At 42.3% G+C, this 22,103-nt stretch overlaps 1 protein-coding gene and 1 pseudogene across 1 annotated transcript; one reads left to right on the top strand and one right to left on the bottom strand.

The window, feature by feature from the left end:
- The window catches only part of LOC147988602 (protein neprosin-like), a 30,884-nt pseudogene extending 12,005 nt beyond the window's left edge, over positions 1 to 18,879 (top strand).
- Positions 18,880 to 20,315: 1,436 nt separating this feature from the next.
- On the bottom strand, positions 20,316 to 21,336 carry LOC125543450 (uncharacterized). Its single transcript, XM_048706811.2, has 2 exons — positions 20,966 to 21,336; positions 20,316 to 20,873 (listed from the first exon to the last, which is right to left on the bottom strand). Exons 1-2 carry the CDS (start codon positions 21,226 to 21,228, stop codon positions 20,735 to 20,737), a joined length of 402 nt encoding a protein of 133 aa, XP_048562768.2. The 5' UTR covers positions 21,229 to 21,336; the 3' UTR covers positions 20,316 to 20,734.
- Between the last annotated feature and the right edge of the window lie 767 nt (positions 21,337 to 22,103).

Genomic DNA, 22,103 nt, shown 5'->3' with positions numbered 1-22,103 from the left:
TATCACCGCATACATGCACATTACCACCCGTGTCAATCAACCAGTCAGGAGAATGACATACTGAAAGAATAGTGGGAAATATACCATACCCAGCATCCTTCATGTCAGTGTCTCCAATGACAACATTAGCGGTCTTTCCGCCTTTCCCAGGATGACGCTTGTCATAGTGATTAGGGCAACTAGGAGCCCAATGATCAGGATCCCCACGCACATGACAAGCACCTTTCTTCTTGCCATTCTTCTTCTTGAAGTTCATGTGTTGCACAGCCTTGTGCTTCCCATCAAACTTTGCTTTTCCATCAAACTTGCCCTTGTTCTTGAACTTGTGGGGCTGGAAGTTCTGCTTCTGTACCACATTGGCACTAGATCCTCCCTCAATACCTCGAGCACGTGTGTCCTTTGCTCTCGCCTTTTCTTCCACATCAAGAGTGCCAATGAGATCCGGGACAGAAAACTCCTGCCTCTTATGCTTCAGCAAGGTAGCAAAGTTCCTCCATGAAGGAGGAAGCTTAGTGATGATACCTCCAGCAACAAACTTGTCCGGTAGCATACAACTGAAGTGCTCAAGTTCTCTAGCAAATGACTGTATCTCATGAGCTTGCTCAACCACGGAGCGCTCTTCAGTCATCCTATAATCATAGAATTGCTCCATGATGTACAGCTCAGTGCCAGCATCCGAGACCCCAAACTTGGCCTCGAGTGCATCCCACATATCTTTTCCATTATCAATTGACGCATAAGCATCAACTATGTTCTCACCAAGAACACTCAAGAGAGCAGCCTTAAACAGAGTATCCATTTTCTGAAAAGCTTGTGCCTGTTGAGCATCAAGCTCTCCTTCAGGTTTGCCGAGAGTGGCGTCATAGCAACTCATGGTTTAAAACCATAAGACTGCTCTCACGCGCCACCTCTTATAGTGGATACCCTCAAACATAGGAGGTCTCATGGAAGCAGCAAAACCACTCGGGGTAAATTGCCCATTATAATGTTTTTGGATTGTTGGAAATATGAGCAATTTACCGAATGATTTTATTAACAGAAATACTAGATAAAGCATGACTAATATAGTAGAGATAAAACAAGTCATGCGTTCTGACAGAGAGAAGGAAAATAGCTTCTGCATATATGCGCCCCTCCCAAGCCCAGTCCGAATTGGACAAGGGGTTTGGGGCGCGGCCCCTCTCTCCCTTCCTTACCCTCTTCCCCCCTTTCCCCCTTCTCCTAGTTGGACTAGGAAAGGTGGAAACCTACTCCAACTAGGAGTAGGAATCCTACTCCTCCTTGGCGCCCCCACAAGGGCCGGCCGGCCTCCCCCTTGCTCCTTTATATACGGGGGCAGGGGGCACCCCATAGACACACAAGTTGATCCACGTGATCATATTCTTAGCCGTGTGCGGTGCCCCCTTCCACCATAGTCCTCGATAATATTGTAGCGGTGCTTAGGCGAAGCCCTGCGATAGTACTACATCAAGATCGTCACCACGCCGTCGTGCTGACGGAACTCTTCCCCGACACTTTGCTGGATCGGAGTCCAGGGATCGTCATCGAGCTGAACGTGTGCTAGAACTCGGAGGTGCCGTAGTTTCGGTGCTTGATCGGTCGGGCCGTGGAGACGTACGACTACATCAACCAAATGCTTCGTTGTCGATCTACAAGGGTACGTAGATCACACTCTCCCCTCTCGTTGTTATGCATCACCATGATCTTGCGTGTGCGTAGGAAATTTTTTGAAATTACTACGTTCCCCAATAGTGGCATCCGAGCCTAGGTTTTTATGGTTTGATGTTATATGTACGAGTAGAACACAAGTGAGTTGTGGGCGATATAAGTCATACTGCTTACCAGCATGTCATACTTTGGTTCGGCGGTATTGTTGGATGAAGCGGCCCAGACCAACATTATGCGTACGCTTACGCGAGACTAGTTCTACCGCCGTGCTTTGCACACAGGTGGCTGGCGGGTGTCAGTTTCTCCAACTTTAGTTGAACCGAGTGTGGCTACGCCCGGTCCTTGCGAAGGTTAAAACAGCACCAACTTGACAAACTATCGTTGTGGTTTTGATGCGTAGGTAAGATTGGTTCTTGCTTAAGCCCGTAGTAGCCACGTAAAACTTGCAACAACAAAGTAGAGGACGTCTAACTTGTTTTTGCAGGGCATGTTGTGATGTGATATGGTCAAAACGTGATGAGATATAAGTTGTTGTATGAGATGATCATGTTTTGTTTAAGTTATCGGCAACTGGCAAAAGCCTTATGGTTGTCTCTTTATTGCATAAGATGCAAGCACCAAATAATTGCTTTACTTTATCGCTATGCGATAGCAATAGTTGCAAGAGCAATAGTTGGCGAGACGACCATGTGACGACATATTGATATGGATCAAGATGATGGAGATCATGGTGTCATGCCGGTGATGATGGAAATCATGACGATGCTTTGGAGATGGAGATCAAAGGCACAAGATGATGATGGCCATATCATGTCACATATTTTGATTGCATGTGATGTTTATCTTTTATGCATCTTATCTTGCTTTGATTGACGGTAGCATTATAAGATGGTTCCTCACTAAATTTCAAGATAAAAGTGTTCTCCCTGAGTATGCACCGTTGCCAAAGTTCGTCGTGCCCAGACACCACGTGATGATCGGGTGTGATAAGCTCTACGTCCATCTACAACGGGTGCAAGACAGTTTTGCACACGCAGAATACTCAGGTTAAACTTGACGAGCCTAGCATATGCAGATATGGCCTCGGAACACTCAGACCGAAAGGTCGAGCGTGAATCATATAGTAGATATGATCAACATAGTGATGTTCACCATTGAAAGCTACTCCATTTCACGTGATGATCGGTTATGGTTTAGTTGATTTGGATCACGTGATCACTTAGAGGATTAGAGGGATGTCTATCTAAGTGGGAGTTCTTAAGTAATATGATTAATTGAACTTTAATTTATCATGAACTTAGTCCTGGTAGTATTAGCATATCTATGTTGTAGATCAATAGCTCGCGTTGTTGCTTTCATATGTTTATTTTGATATGTTCCTAGAGAAAAATTGTGTTGAAAGATGTTAGTAGCAATGATGCGGATTGGATCCATGATCTGAGGTTTATCCTCATTGCTGCACAGAAGAATTATGTCCTTGATGCACCGCTAGGTGACAGACCTATTGCAAGAGCAGATGCAGACATTATGAACGTTTGGCTAGCTCAATATGATGACTACTTGATAGTTTAGTGCACCATGCCTAACGGCTTAGAATCGGGACTTCAAAGACGTTTTGAACGTCATGGACCATATGAGATGTTCCAGGAATTGAAGTTAATATTTCAAGCAAATACCCGAGTTGAGAAATATGAAGTCTCCAACAAGTTCTATAGCTAAAAGATGGAGGAGAATAGCTCAAGCAGTGAGCATGTGCTCAGATTATCTGGGTACTACAATCACTTGAATCAAGTGGGAGTTAATCTTCCAGATAAAATAGTGATTGACAGAATTCTCTAGTCACCATCACCAAGTTAGTAGAACTTCGTGATGAACTATAATATGCAAGGGATAACGGAAACAATTCCCAAGCTCTTCGTGATGCTGAAATTGATGAAGGTAGAAATCAAGAAAAACATCAAGTGTTGATGGTTAACAAGACCACTAGTTTCAAGAAAAGGGTAAAGGGAAGAAGGGGAACTTCAAGAAGAACAGCAAACAAGTTGCTGCTCAAGTGAAGAAGCCCAAGTCTGGTCCTAAGCCTGAGACTAAGTGCTTCTACTGCAAAGGGACTGGTCACTGGAAGCAGAACTGCCCAAGTATTTGGCGGATAAGAAGGATGGCAAAGTGAACAAAAGTATATTTGATATACATGTTATTGATGTGTACTTTACTAGTGTTTATAGCAACCCCTCAGTATTTGATACTGGATCAGTTGCTAAGAGTAGTAACTCGAAACAGGAGTTGCAGAATAAACAGAGACTAGTTAAGGGTGAAGTGACGATGTGTGTTAGAAGTAGTTCCAAGATTGATATGATCATCATCGCACACTCCCCTATACTTTCGGGATTAGTGTTGAACCTAAATAAGTGTTATTTGGTTTTTGCGTTAAGCATGAATATGATTTGATCATGTTTATTGCAATACGGTTATTCATTAAAGTCAGAGAATAATTGTTGTTCTGTTTACATGAATAAAACCTTCGATGGTCATACACCCAATGAAACAAGTTCGTTGGATCTCGATCGTAGTGATACACATATTCATAATATTGAAACCAAAAGATGCAAAGTTAATAATGATAGTGCAACTTATTTGTGGCACTGCCGTTTAAGTCATATTGGTGTAAAGCGCATGAAGAAACTCCATGCTGATGGGCTTTTGGAATCACTTGATTATGAATCACTTGATGCTTGCAAACCATGCCTTATGGGCAAGATGACTAAAACGCCGTTCTCCGGAACAATGAAGCAAGCAACAGATTTGTTGGAAATCATACATACTGATGTATGTGGTCCGATGAATATTAAGGCTTGCAGCAGGTATCATTATTTTCTGACCTTCACAGATGATTTGAGCAGATATGAGGATATCTACTTGATGAAACATAAGTCTGAAACATTTGAACAGTTCAAAGAATTTCAGAGTGAAGTGGAAAATCATCGTGACAAGAAAATAAAAGTTTCTACGATATGATCGCAGAGGTAAAATATTTGAGTTACGAGTTTGGCCTTCAATTAAAACAATGTGAAATAGTTTCACTACTCACGCCACCTGGAACACCATAGTGTAATGGTGTGTCCGAACGTCATAACCGTACTTTATTAGATATAGTGCGATCTATGATGTCTCTTACCGATCTACCACTATCGTTTTGGGGTTATGCATTAGAGACAGCTGCATTCACGTTAAATAGGGCACCATCTAAATCCGTTGAGATGACATCGTGTGAACTATGGTTTGGGAAGAAACCTAAGCTGTCGTTTCTTAAAGTTTGGAGTTGCAATGCTTATGTAAAAAAGTTTCATCTCGATAAGCTCAAACTCAAATCGGAGAAATATGTCTTCATAGGATACCCAAAGGAGATAGTTGGGTACACCTTCTATCACAGATCCGAAGGCAAGACATTCGTTGCTAAGAATGGATCCTTTCTAGAGAAGGAGTTTCTCTCGAAAGAAGTGAGTGGGAGGAAAGTAGAAAACTTGATAAGGTAATTGTACCTTCTCCCTTATTGGAAAATAGTTCATCATAGAAATCTGTTCCTGTGACTACTACACCAATTAGTGAGGAAGCTAATGATGATGATCATGTAACTTCAGGTCAAGTTACTACCGAATCTCGTAGGTAAACCAGAGTGAGATCCGCACCAGAGTGGTACGGTAATCCTATTCTGGAGGTCATGTTACTTGACCATGATGAACCTACGAACTATGAGGAAGCGATGATGAGCCCAGATTCCGATAAATGGCTTGAGGCCATGAAATCTGAGATAGGATCCATGTATGAGAACAAAGTGTGGACTTTGGTGGACTTGCCCGAGGATCGGCAAGCCATTGATAATAAATGGATCTTCAAGAGGAATACGGACACGGATAGTAGTGTTACTATCTACAAAGCTAGAATTGTCGCAAAAGGTTTTCGACAAGTTCAAGGTGTTGACTACGATGAGAGTTTCTCACTCGTATCTATGCTTAAGTCTGTCCGAATCATGTTAGCAATTGCCGCATTTTATGAAATCTGGCAAATGGATAAACAAAACCGCATTCCTTAATGGATTTATTAAAGAAGAGTTGTATGTGATGCAACAAGATGGTTTTGTCAATCCTAAAGGTGCTAACAAAATATGCAAGCTCCAGCGATCCATTTATGGACTGGTGCAAGCATCTCGGAGTTGGAATACACGCTTTGATAAGTTGATCAAAGCATATAGTTTTATACAGACTTGCGGTGAAGCCTATATTTACAAGAAAGTGAGTGGGAGCACTACAGCATTTCTGATAAGTATATGTGAATGACATATTGTTGATCAGAAATAATGTAGAATTATTCTGCAAAGCATAAAGGAGTATTTGAAAGGAGTTTTTCAAAGAAAGACCTCGGTGAAGCTACTTACATATTGAGCATCAAAATCTATAGAGATAGATCAAAACGCTTGATAAGTTTTTTCAATGAGTACATACCTTGACAAGATTTTGAAGTAGTTCAAAATGGAACAGTCAAAGAAAGAGTACTTGCCTGTGTTACAAGGTGTGAAATTGAGTAAGACTCAAAACATGACCACGACAGAAGATAGAAAGAGAATGAAAGTCATTCCCTATGCCTTGGCCATAGGTTCTATAAAGTATGCCATGCTGTGTACCAGATCTATTGTATATCCTACACTGATTTTGGCAAGGGAGTACAATAGTGATCTAGGAGTAGATCACTAGACAGCAGTCAAAATTATCCTTAGTGGAATAAGGATATGTTTCTCGATTACGGAGGTGACAAAAGGTTTGTCGTAAAGGGTTACGTCGATGCAAGTTTTGACACTGATCCAGATGACTCTAAGTCTCAATCTGGATACATATTCAAAGTGGGAACAATTAGCTAGAGTAGCTCCATGCAGAGCATTGTTGACATAGAAATTTGCAAAATACATGCGGATCTGAATGTGGCAGACCCGTTGACTAAACTTCTCTCACAAGCAAAACATGATCACTTTTTGGGTCTTAATCACATAGCGATGTGAACTAGATTATTGAATCTAGTAAACCCTTTGGGTGTTAGTCACATGGAGATGTGAACCAATCACATAAAGATGTGAACTATTGATGTTAAATCACATGGCGATGTGATCTAGATTATTGACTCTAGTGCAAGTGGGAGACTGAAGGAAATATTCCCTAGAGGCAATAATAAAGTTATTATTTATTTCCTTATATCATGATAAATGTTTATTATTCATGCTAGAATTGTATTAACCGGAAACATAATACATGTGTGAATACATAGACAAACAGAGTGTCATTAGTATGCCTCTACTTGACTAGCTCGTTAATCAAAGATGGTTATGTTTCCTAACCATGGACAAAGAGTTGTTATTTGATTAACGGGATCAAATCATTAGGTGAATGATCTGATTGACATGACCCATTCCATTAGCTTAGCACCCGATCGTTTAGTATGTTGCTATTGCTTTCTTCATGACTTATACATGTTCCTATGACTATGAGATTATGTAACTCCCGTGTGCCGGAGGAACACTTTGTGTGCTACCAAACGTCACAACGTAACTGGGTGATTATAAAGGTGCTCTACAGGTGTCTCCAAAGGTACATGTTGGGTTGACGTATTTCGAGATTAGGATTTGTCACTCCGATCGTCGGAGAGGTATCTCTGGGCCCTCTCGGTAATGCACATCACTTAAGGCTTGCAAGCATTGCAACTAATGAGTTAGTTGCGGGATGATGTATTACGGAACGAGTAAAGAGACTTGCCGGTAACGAGATTGAACTAGGTATTGGATACCGACGATCGAATCTCGGACAAGTAACATACCGATGACAAAGGGAACAACGTATGTTGTTATGCGGTCTGACCGATAAAGATCTTCGTAGAATATGTAGGAGCCAATATGGGCATCCAGGTCCCGCTATTGGTTATTGACCGGAGACGTGTCTCGGTCATGTCTACATTGTTCTCGAACCCGTAGGGTCCGCACGCTTAAGGTTTGGATGACAGTTATATTATGAGTTTATGAGTTTTGATGTACCGAAGGAGTTCGGAGTCCCGGATGAGATCGGGGACATGACGAGGAATCTCAAAATGGTCGAGACGTAAAGATCGATATATTGGACGACTATATTCGGACATCGGAAAGGTTCTGAGTGGTTCGGGTATTTTCGGAGGTACCGGGGAGTTACGGGAATACGAGGAAGAAGCAATGGGCCTTAATGGGCCTTAGTGGGAAGGACCAGGAGGTGGCGCGCGCCCCTCCCAAGCCCAGTCCGAATTGGACAAGGGGTTTGGGGCGCGGCCCCTCTCTCCCTTCCTTCCCCTCTTCCCCCCTTTCCCCCCTTCTCCTAGTTGGGCTAGGAAAGGTGGAAACCTACTCCAACTAGGAGTAGGAATCCTACTCCTCCTTGGCGCCCCCACAAGGGCCAGCCGGCCTCCCCCTTGATCCTTTATATACGGGGGCAGGGGGCACCCCATAGACACACAAGTTGATCCACGTGATCATATTCTTAGCCGTGTGCGGTGCCCCCTTCCACCATAGTCCTCGATAATATTGTAGCGGTGCTTAGGCGAAGCCCTGCGACAGTAGTACATCAAGATCGTCACCACGTCATCGTGCTGACGGAACTCTTCCCCGACACTTTGCTGGATCGGAGTCCGGGGATCGTCATCGAGTTGAACGTGTGCTAGAACTCGAAGGTGCCGTAGTTTCGGTGCTTGATCGGTCGGGCCGTGGAGACGTACGACTACATCAACCAAACGCTTTCGTTGTCGATCTACAAGGGTACGTAGATCACACTCTCCCCTCTCGTTGTTATGCATCACCATGATCTTGCGTGTGCGTAGGAATTTTTTTGAAATTACTATGTTCCCCAACACGTGGGCCCCCTGTTGCTCGCCCGATGTACTTCTTCCTCTTATATATACCTACGTACCCCCAAACGATCAGATACGGAGCCAAAACACTAATTCCACCGCTGCAACTTTCTGTATCCACGAGATCCCATCTTGGGGCCTATTCCGGAGCTCCGCCGGAGGGGGCATCGATCATGGAGGGCTTCTACATCAACACCATAGCCTCTCCGATGAAGTGTGAGTAGTTTACCTCAGACCTACGGGTCCATAGTTAGTAGCTAGATGGCTTCTTCTCTCTTTTTGGATCTCAATACAATGTTCTCCCCCTCTCTTATGGAGAACTATTCGATGTAATCTTCTTTTTGCGGTGTGTTTGTTGAGATCGATGAATTGTGGATTTATGATCAAGTCTATCTATGAATAATATTTGAATCTTCTCTGAATTCTTTTATGTATGATTGGTTATCTTTGCAAGTCTCTTTGAATTATCAGTTTGGTTTGGCCTACTAGATTGATCTTTCTTGCAATGGGAGAAGTGCTTAGCTTTGGGCTCAATCTTGCGGTGTCCTTTCCCAGTGACAGTAGGGGCAGCAAGGCATGTATTGTATTGTTGCCATCGAGGATAACAAGATGGGGTTTTCTTAATATTGCATGAGTCTATCCCTCTACATCATGTCATCTTGCTTAAGGCGTTACTCTGTTTTTAACTTAATACTCTAGATGCATGCTGGATAGCGGTCGATGAGTGGAGTAATAGTAGTGGATGCAGGCAGGAGTCGGTCTACTTGTCTCGGACGTGATATGCCTATATACATGATCATACCTAAATATTCTCGTAACTATGCTCAATTCTGTCAATTGCTCGACAGTAATTTGTTCACCCACTGTAGAATACTTATGCTCTTGAGAGAAGCCACTGGTGAAACCTATGGTCCCCGAGTCTATCTTTATCATATTAATCTCCTACTTCTTAGTTATTTACTTTGCCTTTATTTTACTTTGCATCTTTATCATAAAAATACCAAAAATATTATATTATCATATCTATCAGATCTCACTCTCGTAAGTGGCCTTATAGGGATTGACAACCCTTATTTGTGTTGGTTGCGAGGATTTATTTGTTTTGTGTAGGTGCGAGGGACTTGCGCGTAGCCTCCTACTGGATTGATACCTTGGTTCTCAAAAACTGAGGGAAATACTTACGCTACTTTGCTGCGTCATCCCTTCCTCTTCGGGGAAAACCAACGCAGTGCTCAAGAGGTAGCAACCATCGTGTTGAGAAACATAGTAGAAAACAAAAAACATTCGCCCTACAATCACACAGAAACAATATGAAGATGCATTAACAATTTGAATTTGATCATATCGACTCCGAGTTGTGGCAGAAGAAGACGAGTTAATGTAGATCATACTTGTACTCCCCCGAACCGTAGATGAATGAACCCACAAACACCCCACAAACAGTCCCTCGAACAGAAGACCGAAAGCACGACCTCTCTACGAGTTGCAAGTGCATGGTCTTCACGATCTGGCACGCTTCGCCGACCAGAGCTAATCGTTGTTGGAGAATTAGAGGGAGGAAATTAGAACCACAATGGACTTCTAATTATGAGGACTAGAGGATCTAGGTCTAGCTCTAATTGATCAACTAGGACCAACTAGAAATAGAATTAAAGAACTAGAGGAGGGTCCAAACTTGTGTGTTCAAAAAGTGCCGAAGCCTCTAGTATATATAGGTTGGAGGGAGAGGAGGGGGTGCCACACAAGGGGGATTCCTCCCCCCCTTGCGCCGGCCTAGGCAAGGGGGAATCCGTCCCCAATTCGTCCTTCCCTTCCTTCTTTCCATGGGAGAGGGCGTGCCACCCCTATTGGCCCTTGTAGCCCAATTCTACTTTCACCACTTGGCCTTTTAAGGCTTGTTGATATTAAATTAAATATAAAAGCTTCCTAACAATTACTAGAGCTTTTTATTAGTAATTTAACATCACCGGAACATTTCCACCTATATATTATTTATTGGAAATATCCGGTATTGCCCAATAAACTCTGAAACCTTCTGGTTCCTCTTAAAACTATTCTGAATATTCATGAAACTATTTCACAAATATATTATCATTATTCCCGTCATACTAACACTCAACATATCATGATTACGTTAAGCTTGTGACCCTGTAGAAAAATTAAACAATCTGTATGGGCATATCAGACTACTTAACTTACTATCATGGACTTGAACTAAATTTTAGAAAAATGAAATCTCACGACTTACATAGAACATTGTCAATCTTCCTGGTTTTTCTTAAAACACCTTGTAGGCATAGAGAAGCAAAATATGTACAAACAAAGAAGTGAAGCTCTAAGAGTAGAGCACCGAAAGAAGGGGAGGAAAAATCAGGAAGAAGGGAAGAGCATGTGTACCTGCATCGTGCTTCCCCCATTGAAAAAAATCAGGAAGAAGGGAAGAGCGTGTGCACCCTGTCGTCATGCACCTACGACGGCGCTAGAGCAGGACAGAGCCGACTGTTTGTACAGCCCGCACTGCTCTTGCCGAGGAAGTCGGTGATGGTGATGCGTACCACCGCGACGGCTCGAGCTCCTCCTGCCAGGTCCGGAGCTCATCCTTGGATCGCCGATGTGAGGCAGAGGGAACACCAGGCTGTGAGGAAGGGGAGAAGAGGAGGTGATGTCTGAGTCGAAGGGAGAGAGATTGGAAGGCTGCAAAAGCGTGAGCAAGAAGATGACGACGCTACTAACATTTTCCCCATTCATCTTCGCCATGCCATTCCCTTCCTCCTCCTTTACCACCACCATTGCGACCAGGTGGAGTGGCACACCTTGCTGCGAAGAGGAGAAAGTTTGGGAGTGGCATGTCTTGCCCTCTCCAGTGGCCGGCGTTGGAGGAGCCAAGATGGGACGGCCGGGATGGTGGCGGCGGTAACCCTAGCGGCTGGGTGGAACGAGGACAGGTAGATGAAACATGAGGCTTCGTATTCTCCAACTTCGGGTCGCTGATTTTCTCGTTTTCTCTCTCGTGTCACTATTTCAAATCCGACGTGGCATAGCCGAGGAAGTGGCCTTTCTTTCCCTGTTGATGTGTAATTTGAATTTTAAGCATGACATTCCGAAATGTTTTCCATGGCAACTGTTCACGCAAGGTTGGCAAACATGGTAATTTTCTGACAAAAAATGAACTGAGACAAAGTTGCCATGTTTAATAACTAAAGTTGCCATCTCGTGTCAACTAAACTTGCCATGAAAAAATGTTGGCAATGACATGCTTAAAATCTGAACGTTCAAAATTTATCGGGGTCCTTTATCTAACAGATCATAGACAACCCATTTATTTATCTATCCGAGTACGGTCCAAGTCCCTCCACTTCCGTTTCCATATAAAAAACTGTACGCTCCAGGGATCCGAGCAACACAAGGATTCAAACCGCGAACAATGGCGGCCTGAATGGCAGCCAAGAGAAGAGCGCGAATAAGGCCACCTGGCAAAATGTGATAGAAAATGGGGAAATTGTACACATGAATAAACCAGATAACAGATAACGATTGGCTGACTGCAAGTGTAGTGCATGCAAAAAAGTCCCATAGCAGCCCAACTAAAATAGTTGAACTTCTATTCTGTGGCAGTAATTACAAAAAAATAAAGAATCCAACTACATGTTTTTACAAAGTAAAACATTGCAAACCTCTTTCATTTACAAAACATTGCAAACCTCTTTCATCCAACATTCCTAATAAATTGGCTTGTGGATCGAACCTCCACCAACGAGGACGTACAACAACACCAACTATCTGAACTTGGGGGGGGGGGGGGGGGGGGAATCAACGTCTGCTTCTCTTGACCCTACACCCATTACATTCTTGCAATTTTATGTTCCGCTCATTATATTTCTAGACTTGCATTCGTAGGATGTTCTAGACAACCAATATTAAAATTAAGCAGCCCTGTCAGTTTTGATTGTCTATTCACCCCCTCTTGAGACTCCAATTGATCCTAAGGGGATCACTACGTGAGGAAATGGTAGCATGTGTCACTCTCAATCGTGACTCGAAATATGTTCTCCTGACTTAAATTTTTGGTTTTCAACTATTTAGTCCATAAGAGAAAACAAAAAAATGTGGTCGTATAAAATATCTATAGTTTTTGGAGTTAAAAAATACAGAGCTTCAAGAACCTTCATGCTTTGTGTGTGTATTCATGCTTGTGTGCTACTCTCTTCTCTGATCCAGATTTGCATGATCTTTCATTGATGCATGTTACACCGTCTATATATATATAAATAGATAAAGTTCTAAATGCTCGACATTAACTTGTTTCTTAAATCCTAGATATGCCTTTTCCTATGTTAATTCCTATGTATATTCATTAATAGTATATGATGGATTATTTATTATTTTTCATAAATCCTGGATTCTCCTTTTCAATGAATTCATTTTTATATATCTTATATCTTATATGATCATCATATCCCACTAGGATATAAATGAACCACATTAATTTTTCTTAAATAACAGATATTCCAACAAGATTTTTTATGGAACGAAATCTTTTATTGCACTTTTTTTATAGCCAAGCTTTAAATGACTCTCGCTAATTTTCCGCACCGAATCCTATAGGCACCACACTGGTTCACACTATTTAAGAGGGTGGGCCTCAATGAAGGGCACATCACTACACCGGTACTTGTGTTTCTGTTTGGCTTCTACATGGATAATTCTCCTCAACCTATTATGCTATTTATTGTGCTACTTCTTGGTAGCATACCTAAAAGAGGTTCTTTTCATGCTATTGAAGAGGTAAGTTTGCAGTTTATTTTCTATTTACATTGCGATGAACATTCACATCATTTTTTACATTCTCTCCTTATTTGTCCCCTGCTCTACAATATAAAGCGAGGAAACTCGACAATTTCATGGCCCTATGAAATTCATCTAGAATTCTTCATTCCAAATGGAAATCTTACCTTTGTCAAAAATTCAAAAATTACTTATGTGAGTATTAAGTTCCCCTTAATTGCATTATTGTTTGTGATATTTTTAGTATGATATACATCATGCAATCTGTGTCCTACTTATGCACAGATGATTTTAATTACATTTTAACAGTTCTCAAGTCATACATGGCCGTCAGGAGGTGGCAATAAGCATTATTATGGTGCAGAGGCCACACTAGATGTTTACGGCTTTGATTTACAAAATGGGCAAGAAAGTGCATCTATGGTTTTGATTCTATAGAGGGGAGATGGACAACCATCTTCACTCAATGGAATTCAAATTGGGTGGCATGTAAGTTATGTGACTTGTACAACTACATGTATATTAGTTTAATACACTTAGTAAGCAAAATACTCAACATCGATAAAATACCAGATTTTTTGCATATGTTGTGCATTACTAACAAAATAATTTTTAGAAGTTCCAATATTAGAATCGGTCGGGTGCATGATTTGTTATAAGATCTTATTTTTAGTTCTTGGCATATTTATTTGTAATTAGTGAGATTCTATGTACAACTTTGTTGTTTAGAGAAGACATACTATACACACACCTTATGTAATAAAACGATTCATTAAGAATGTGTGATTAAATAAGCGTGCTGAATATAATTATATAGTTCCAAATAGTTGATAGTGTGGCTAATCATCATAATTAACCCAGAAGCTAATGCGTGTTAATTAGCTCTTACTGGTAGCAATGAAGTGTGATAGAAATTTCAAAATCACATATATAATCAAGTACGAGCTATGAATAACATTAGTTTTTTGAAAAATTATACTAACAAAATTATGGAAAAAATGTAGGATGCACTTTTCAAACATCATTATCTTTGAAACACATGTAGTGGGTGTCTTAAACTATGTGTAATAAAAAATACACACGCAGTAGGTTTCTTAAACTAGGTGTATCTTTTTCCCTCCAAAAAAAAAACTATGTGTATCTTTCTCGATCTGGACGAGGCAGAGCACAAGCCTCCGGTCAGATTTGCCATCGAGGGCCGCCGGCGCCCGATCCAAAGCAGCCATGGCCGTCCCCGCGTGAGCCCCATCCTCCTGCGTGGCCGGCGCCTGATCCCGCTTCCACCTCGCCCGTGCTTCAGAGGTGGGAGAAGACCACGCGCCTCTTCTTTACCCGCGCTGCGGCTGCGCCGTGCGGGAGCAACGCCGGGCTGCGCATGCCTCCAATGGCCGCGCCCAGTGGCCGTGCAGCGCGTGCGTATCAGAATTCAGAAGGCTGCATGTTCTTGATTTTCCACTGACTCTGGAAGCCTAGTGGCAGCAATCACAGATGCGGCAGCAAATTTCACTTGCTAATCTCCTTGCGTGTTGCGCCGGACAGATCTAGCAATTAGCGATGGATGGATCTATGCGTGTTGTGATTGATTTCTTCTTTGTGAACATGTGCAGTGCAAGTGCAGATGCATCCTTCGAATTTTCTGAACATGTGCAGTGCTTCTCTGCTCCTAGTACTTGTAAAAATCAGTTTAGTTTCAGTTCTACAAGTTTCAATAGTAAAATTCACTTTTGACAATAAAGTTCAGAGAAAACAGTTGGCTCAGTTTTGAATGTTTGGGTGCCTTATTTTAGGGCAGCTGATGGAGACGGCGCTTGCTCGTGCCAAATTTATTTTACTCCACCGTGTTTTCGTGCCCTATTATAGGCTGCTGTTCTGAGATGCTCTTAGCACATTATCATGCATGTTTTGTTTTCCTTTCCAACCTCAACAACGTACGTTTCCTGGAAAGAATTAGGATTATGTATTTTCTTGCATCGAAGATATTGGTTGAAGATGAATGTAGTTCTTTTTTCCTCTTGTACAACGCCATATATAGTTTAAAAATGAGTGCATGGAGCATACCTATGTTAAGGATCATGCACAAAAACTAAACTCTATGTTAAGAGTTATTCAATAACTAGTGAACGAGCTTCTTAAGTTAGCTTGCTCTTGATAGACTACATATTTCTTTAATAATCTTTGCCTGCTATCTGTAGTTAATTTATCGATGTTTAGTGTTGTACTTTATTACGGTTTTTTCTTGTGTTAATTAGTGTTGTAATATCTATGCATACCTCTAGTCACTAAGTATGTTATATATTATCGTTATAATGGATGTATATTTTGTACATATATATTAACACCTACAACAATTATGCGTAGATTCTCCCATCGTAGCACAAGGATTCTCGGACCCATTTCTACACAGCTTGGATTGTAACTTTTTTCTTTCTAACCTCTATAAGCTACATTGTGCATGTTATGTGTTTAAAATATAGACTAAGAGTGATTACATGGAAGTGTTTATGTTTGTTGCATAAACTACAAAGACCATCATATCTCAATCCAGGAACTAGCAATGTTGGATGTACAAGCATGCACATTCTAGATGTACAAGACATCAGACTTACTTTTCTAAAATTATGGTCTACGTAATGTTTAAAAAATGATCCAATAACTTGTCATACAATGTATTCCATTTCCTTGCAAAGTGACATTATTTAGGTATTCCACACCTACGAACACACTCCCCGCGCGTTGCTGCTGCACTTCATGCAGTTTAATAAAAAGCTTTGAACAAACCCTTTGCAAGGAAAAGAAGGGAAAAATAAAAGTGCATTGACTGCAAGTAAAGTTCATTACATTCTTACGAAGAATTAGTATCCAGACCTGTGATGGCTAATTGGTTACTTATTAAAGATCAAGGTGAATATCCATCAATGATAACAATGGCTTTCAGATTTGCGAAATTATAAGGAATTCAGGATTAGGGAATTAAGATAAACCATGGAATGGAACCCTGTGTAACTTGCCAACGTGAACACTACCGCAAATGATATAGGAGTCTAGCTTACAAAATGCGATGAGTTCCCACATGCTTTCAGCAGCGAGTGATGGCTCGATTTGTTTAATAGGATTGAAGGACAGGACTAAACCAAAGAGATGTCGTCTCCTCAGTTTGGTGGACGAAAACAAAAGGGTTATTTTAGTATAATTTTGTAGAAGAACAAACACATGAAATTAGTAAGTGACCATTAGGTGCAGCTCATGAAAAAGCTGAGAGTTGATGAATAGTTTACTACACGCCTACACATGTGCAGTTTTATGGAAGCTCCGCACCTGAATATGAGCAAACAATGACTAATGTAGAGAAAGAGAACAGCTGAAAACTCTGAAATAGAACCTCTCCATGGAGCACGGCCTCAAGATATGCTTAATGACTAATGTGACACACCATAGTGCAAAAAGGAACATATTCAGGTGCGGAGCTTCCATAAAACTGCGGATGTGTTAAGTGATGGACCCTCTCCATGGAGCACGGCCTCAAGATATGCTTCTCCAGATTGCGCGTTTCATGGGGATGTAGATGGTCATGGAAAATCAATTGATGGGGAAATTAATTAGGGAGATTGATAGTGTTGCAGAAATGTCAAAATTAATTGGGGAAACAAATCGGTGCTAGCGCTCTTGGAAGGCAATGAACCGAGGAAGAAGGAGCCAATTCAGGCACGGAGCACGGGCTGCAAATCGGAACCACTTGTAGTCAATCAAACGGCTGACAGTATTTAGGGTGACGTGGACGCATGAGAAGACAGGAAAATCAAGGTGTGTGTGTGGGGGGGGGGGGGGGGGGGGCTCCTATTTAGATATAGTAGATATGCTATAAAACTAATATCTCACGATAGTATTTTCATAGAATTACAAATTAATACTTTTCTGCGATACCAATCTAAATTTCCTTTGATATCTATGTATAGAAGTAGTATATTTGTGTGTCATTGTGTTATTCATATATTATGAAGAAAAAATCTTGTCAACTAGGTATCAAACTCTATACTTGTGGCCCTTTACTCGACCATGATGAACTCCCTCAGAACGCTTTCATTTCATTATGTTTTTCAAAAAAGAATGTGATATTCGAAATGTTTTTGCACATTTTCCTAATTATATCGCAATCTTAGAGTGGTGGAACTTCTGGCAAGGGCTGCATGAACATGATTTGCCCTGGATTTCACAAGACATCATCAAGTATAGCTCCAGGCAATGTCATCAGTCCACTTTCACGCATTGGTGGCCAGAAAAAATATATCACCCTAAGGATATTCAAGGTATGAACCTGCTACTGCAACATCCATGCTAGATTGTTCAAACTGGAATTAAGCAAGTTGACATCGAACAAGATTAAAATCTTGGACATCACAAAGCAATTGTTGTTTTGTGTACGGCGTCACTAAACAAGTTTGGTAACTTTCTATTAGAATTGCACTTAATCTAGTTTGTGGTAGTACATAAAAGCTTTATGTATTATCATGAACTCTTTGTCAATTATATGTGAATCATTGCATTTTAGTGTTTATCATATTTTTTTGGAGCCCAAGCACCGAATTATGCCTAGACACGAACAAGTGATGATCATATATGATATATTACGATAAGTGGATACCGTTGCTCTTTGTGTGTAAAAACTTAAATATGTAGACTTAAGATAGTTTGACCTTATACACTACTCCCTCTGTTACCGAATGGAAGACGTGCTTGTATTTATATGTATGCATGTGTGTGTGTGCATGCGCACCCGAGTGTCCAAGTAGTTAGGATAATATACTGCCTTTCTTTATAGTCGTTTGCACACACAAGTTTGTGCAACCATTTTCTTGCGAATAATACTGTATAAAAATGGCAGACGGTAAATAGAAAATAATAAGCACTTGATTGAGTCAAATCAAGAGGAAATGCGGCTTCAAAACAAGGAAAAAGGTTCCCTTCTTGAAACTATTTTTCATGCAAAATCTAGTGGTACAAGCTCATAACAAATATTTGATTCAATAATTATTCGTGAAAGACAATGGAGAAATTTTACTACACTTTTCAACGGTATTAATATGTCATGTATTCTAGAGCGATGGTGGTATCGTTTACTTATGTGGAATGATATGGTGTGTATTTATTGATAAATGCATGCAAGAAAAATATTCAGGTGATTGGCACATCCATTTTGGAGCTAAGGGTGATCCAAAACCAGTAGGTTACTTCCCTAAATCCTTGATCCCAGGACTCGTAGATAAATCTTTGGAGATAACCTTTGGTGGCTATGTTAATCATAAGAAACCACGACTGAGTCCTCCAATGGGAAGTGGCTATCTTTCAACAAGTGGCAATGCTGCATCCTTTAGTAATCTCAAGCTTATCGATGTAGACGGTGTTAGTCATATTGTCAATATTGATTTGCCATCTACTGACGATGGGAAGGGTTGCTATACACCTTCAAAAATTGATTCCGCGCAATTCTTTTATGGGGGATCCGGTTGTATTGATTAATTATATTATATTTCGCATATGTACTCCAACTACTAATAAGTGATGAAGAAATGAGTCTCCATCTTGTCCTCTCTAAGAATTCAAGTCCTATGTGATTACTTTCTGTTTAATTCATGTTTTAGTATTGCCTTGGAAGATAGGAGTTTTTGAGATTTTTGCACTTTGCGGGTGCGCTAGGTTTGCTCTGTTACAACTTTTATTTGCCTTAATCTGGTTGATGTAGAACATCATAGTCGCCACGGCCATGGTGAATCCACACGCGCATGCACGCACCAACGCGCACGGGGGAGCTTTTGAACTGAACGACCTCCCTGCCCATGCATTTGGTGATTTTGGCCATTCGATTTTGAGTTCCGGTCGTTTCTGGCCGTTCAATGTTGTGCTATTCCACATATTTCCATTAAATAGGCCACCTGTCCTATAGGGCAGCTCCTTGTTGGAAAATTTGAGCACTCTAGTTAATTGGGCCTGCCAGCTGAAGAAAGCCCACTAAGCAGCTAAAGGTAGAGACACAATGAATCGATACAATGTACTTCGTTCGTTGTTTTTAACAACATCACTTATTTTCGAACGAAGGTAATACTAGAGAAGGGAGCGCGGGGATGCGGGTCCTCTCGAGAATCCTAGGTATGCCGTCACCGCGACTGCCTCCATCGATCTCGCCGTTGGTACTCTTGCAGCTGTCGTTTCCACTCATCCCCACACTCCATCTCTCTTGATCCCTCTATTCTTGCGCCCAAGGGTGAATCTTTGTGTGCGACGAGATGGCTGCTGATGTGCAAGGAAGATTCAAAGGGGCAGTGCTGCAATCGAAACCCTAACGGACCCGTCGGCGGCGGTGGATGCTTCTCTGATAAAGAGGTCTCTAAGGGGGTCACGTTGCTTCTCCCTCTACCTCCATTACATTCTTATCTTTCCTCGCCCCAATTCGGGGATGAGGACACCACGCAGCAGCGCTGCGGCCTGTGGCCTGCAATTTCTGCTATGCAGTAGGTTTCACATTGGGTGTGGCTAGATCTTAATCGATACAATTCTCAGTCGTGTGACATAATATATAAAAATAAAAAGGAAATTTCTACATGGGTCTCCATGTAAAACCTCACGAATATACTCCCTCCTTTTTGGTTTATAGGGCTCAATTCAAAAATCTCACCAACCAAGGTAGATGATAAGTGGTGGAATACTTTTTGTAATTTGCAAAAGCACCCAACTAATGCTCTTGTTTTTCTCAAAAATTTATATTTACCAATGTATTAATTGCAATGCATGCATGCATAAAGTACATGCATTGGTCAATTTTCTCTTAATAGTTGCATGTAATGATTTAATACACCTTGAAATCTGAACTTGTGATGAGGAACAACCAAATTGAGCCTTATAAAATGAAAAAACTAAGATTTTGAGGCAAGCCCTATAAACTAGAAAGGAGGGAGTAATACAGTTTGAGTCTTGAGTCGACTCAGATGACTCAGATTTAGCAATCCCGCTCCACATTAGTACATTGTGTCATACACGCACGTACATATACTCCACGGTCCACAGAAAGCATATATCTATACACAGGCACACAGTTATTAACACGAGACCTCACACATCCGGCGCAACGCGGTAAAAGAAACTAAGAAAGAAGAAAAATCACGGTGAAGGATGCAGTTGGGAACCCGGGAATTCTACAGGACCTCGATCTTCTCTATATGGATCAGTTCCTGTAGGATTCCTGCGTCCCACGCAACTGCAAGAAAACAGGGGAGGACGAGAGGAGGAAGACGAAGACGCGACCGATCGACGGGATCGATGCACATATATGCGCAGAAGGAGGCGTGAAGTGGAGAAGGGACGTCGCTTAGGGGAGGCTCTACTTGTCGATCTGCCCGAGCTTGCCGAGTCCGTTGCAGTTGGCGCACACGATCTGCGCCTGGTCCTTCCTCGCCGCGTTCGCCCGCAGCGTCGAGCCGGACTTGCGCACGAACCCGGCGCCGTCGCACTCGGGGCACCTGCACGCACGCATGCGGCAAAAGAGTATCAGCGTGCCACATCAAAGGCCATGCAAGATCTCGATTTGGTCCTTTTTCATTCGGCCACGTACGTGTCCTTGCGGGAGAAGAAGATGGGGAAGGCAGTGCCGACGAGCGCGACGGCCACGGCGCCGGCGATGAGGTACGTGTTTCCCTCCGCCCCCACGTCGCCCACCGCGCGCGCCACCGTCGCCATCCTGCCCCCCGGCGCGGCTCTCCTTATCGACGGCAGCTGGACCTGGACGGCGCTGCACGGCGCCGCGCGCCGCGCCGGCAGGAGCCCGGACGAGGGCGCACTGCTGACGGCGGCGACGGCGGGAGAAGGAGCGGCCATTGTGTTTTTGCCTGGGTTGTCCGCTGGATCTGCTGGTGAAGTGAAGCGAGGCGTACGTAGCGCTAGCGGAGTGATATGGATTGGACTGCGCGCGCGCGGCGTCGATCTGCGGCCGCACAAAGCTGAAAGCTTCTTCCTTCTAGGGAAGATAAGATGGATACGTGCATGCCGGGATAGCCACTCCGCTCCACCGAGCTCAGATAAGGTGGGCCCGGGTTTCTGACCGGCAGTCGGCACGGCGGACAGCGGACTGCTCGGTCACTGGAAGCTCACACAAAGAAAATGCATGCACTGATTCTGGGGGATTTTTTTTAATAATCAGCTGCATGCAGCTGAAGCTGCTCAAACACATACTACTACTACATACACTGCTTTCCAGAGAATTAAAAGTTTTACCAAAAACCTGAATCAGAAAGCTGAATCAGAATCATGCAGCAGCTCATCAGAATCAAGAACCAAACGGAAAGACATCCAAGATACCGAGTTTGAGAAAGCATGCATGCATGGTGGCAGCTTGGACATGTAGTAGACGATCGAGGGGAGAAGAGATGCATTCTTGTCGTTGACAGAACAATTAATCAGGCGATGTTTCCATGAGATATATTTAGAGAGAGGAACGGCAGGATGGTTTATCGGCACGCAGTTGGACTGGTATAGCGGCCGGAACATTTCATCGGGATGATCACATTTCCTTTGCCATCATGTCGTCATCTCCCCACACTCTTCCCCCAACCAGTCATGCATGTGGGCAGATTTCCAAACCGTTGCTTGGCAAACTCTTTCATACCTCGAAACCCTTTTTTTTTGCTGTTGAGAAAATCGAAACCTTTGGTAAAACCCCGTATACCGGGCTATAATGGAATAGGACATGTGGG

The sequence above is a fragment of the Triticum urartu genome, chromosome 1A (assembly GCF_056163025.1).
Source record: "Triticum urartu cultivar PI428250 chromosome 1A, HENAU_Tu73, whole genome shotgun sequence".
Lineage (NCBI taxonomy): Eukaryota > Viridiplantae > Streptophyta > Magnoliopsida > Poales > Poaceae > Triticum > Triticum urartu.
Note: the sequence above shows the minus strand (reverse complement) of the source record. Positions and strands in the feature narration are given on the sequence as shown.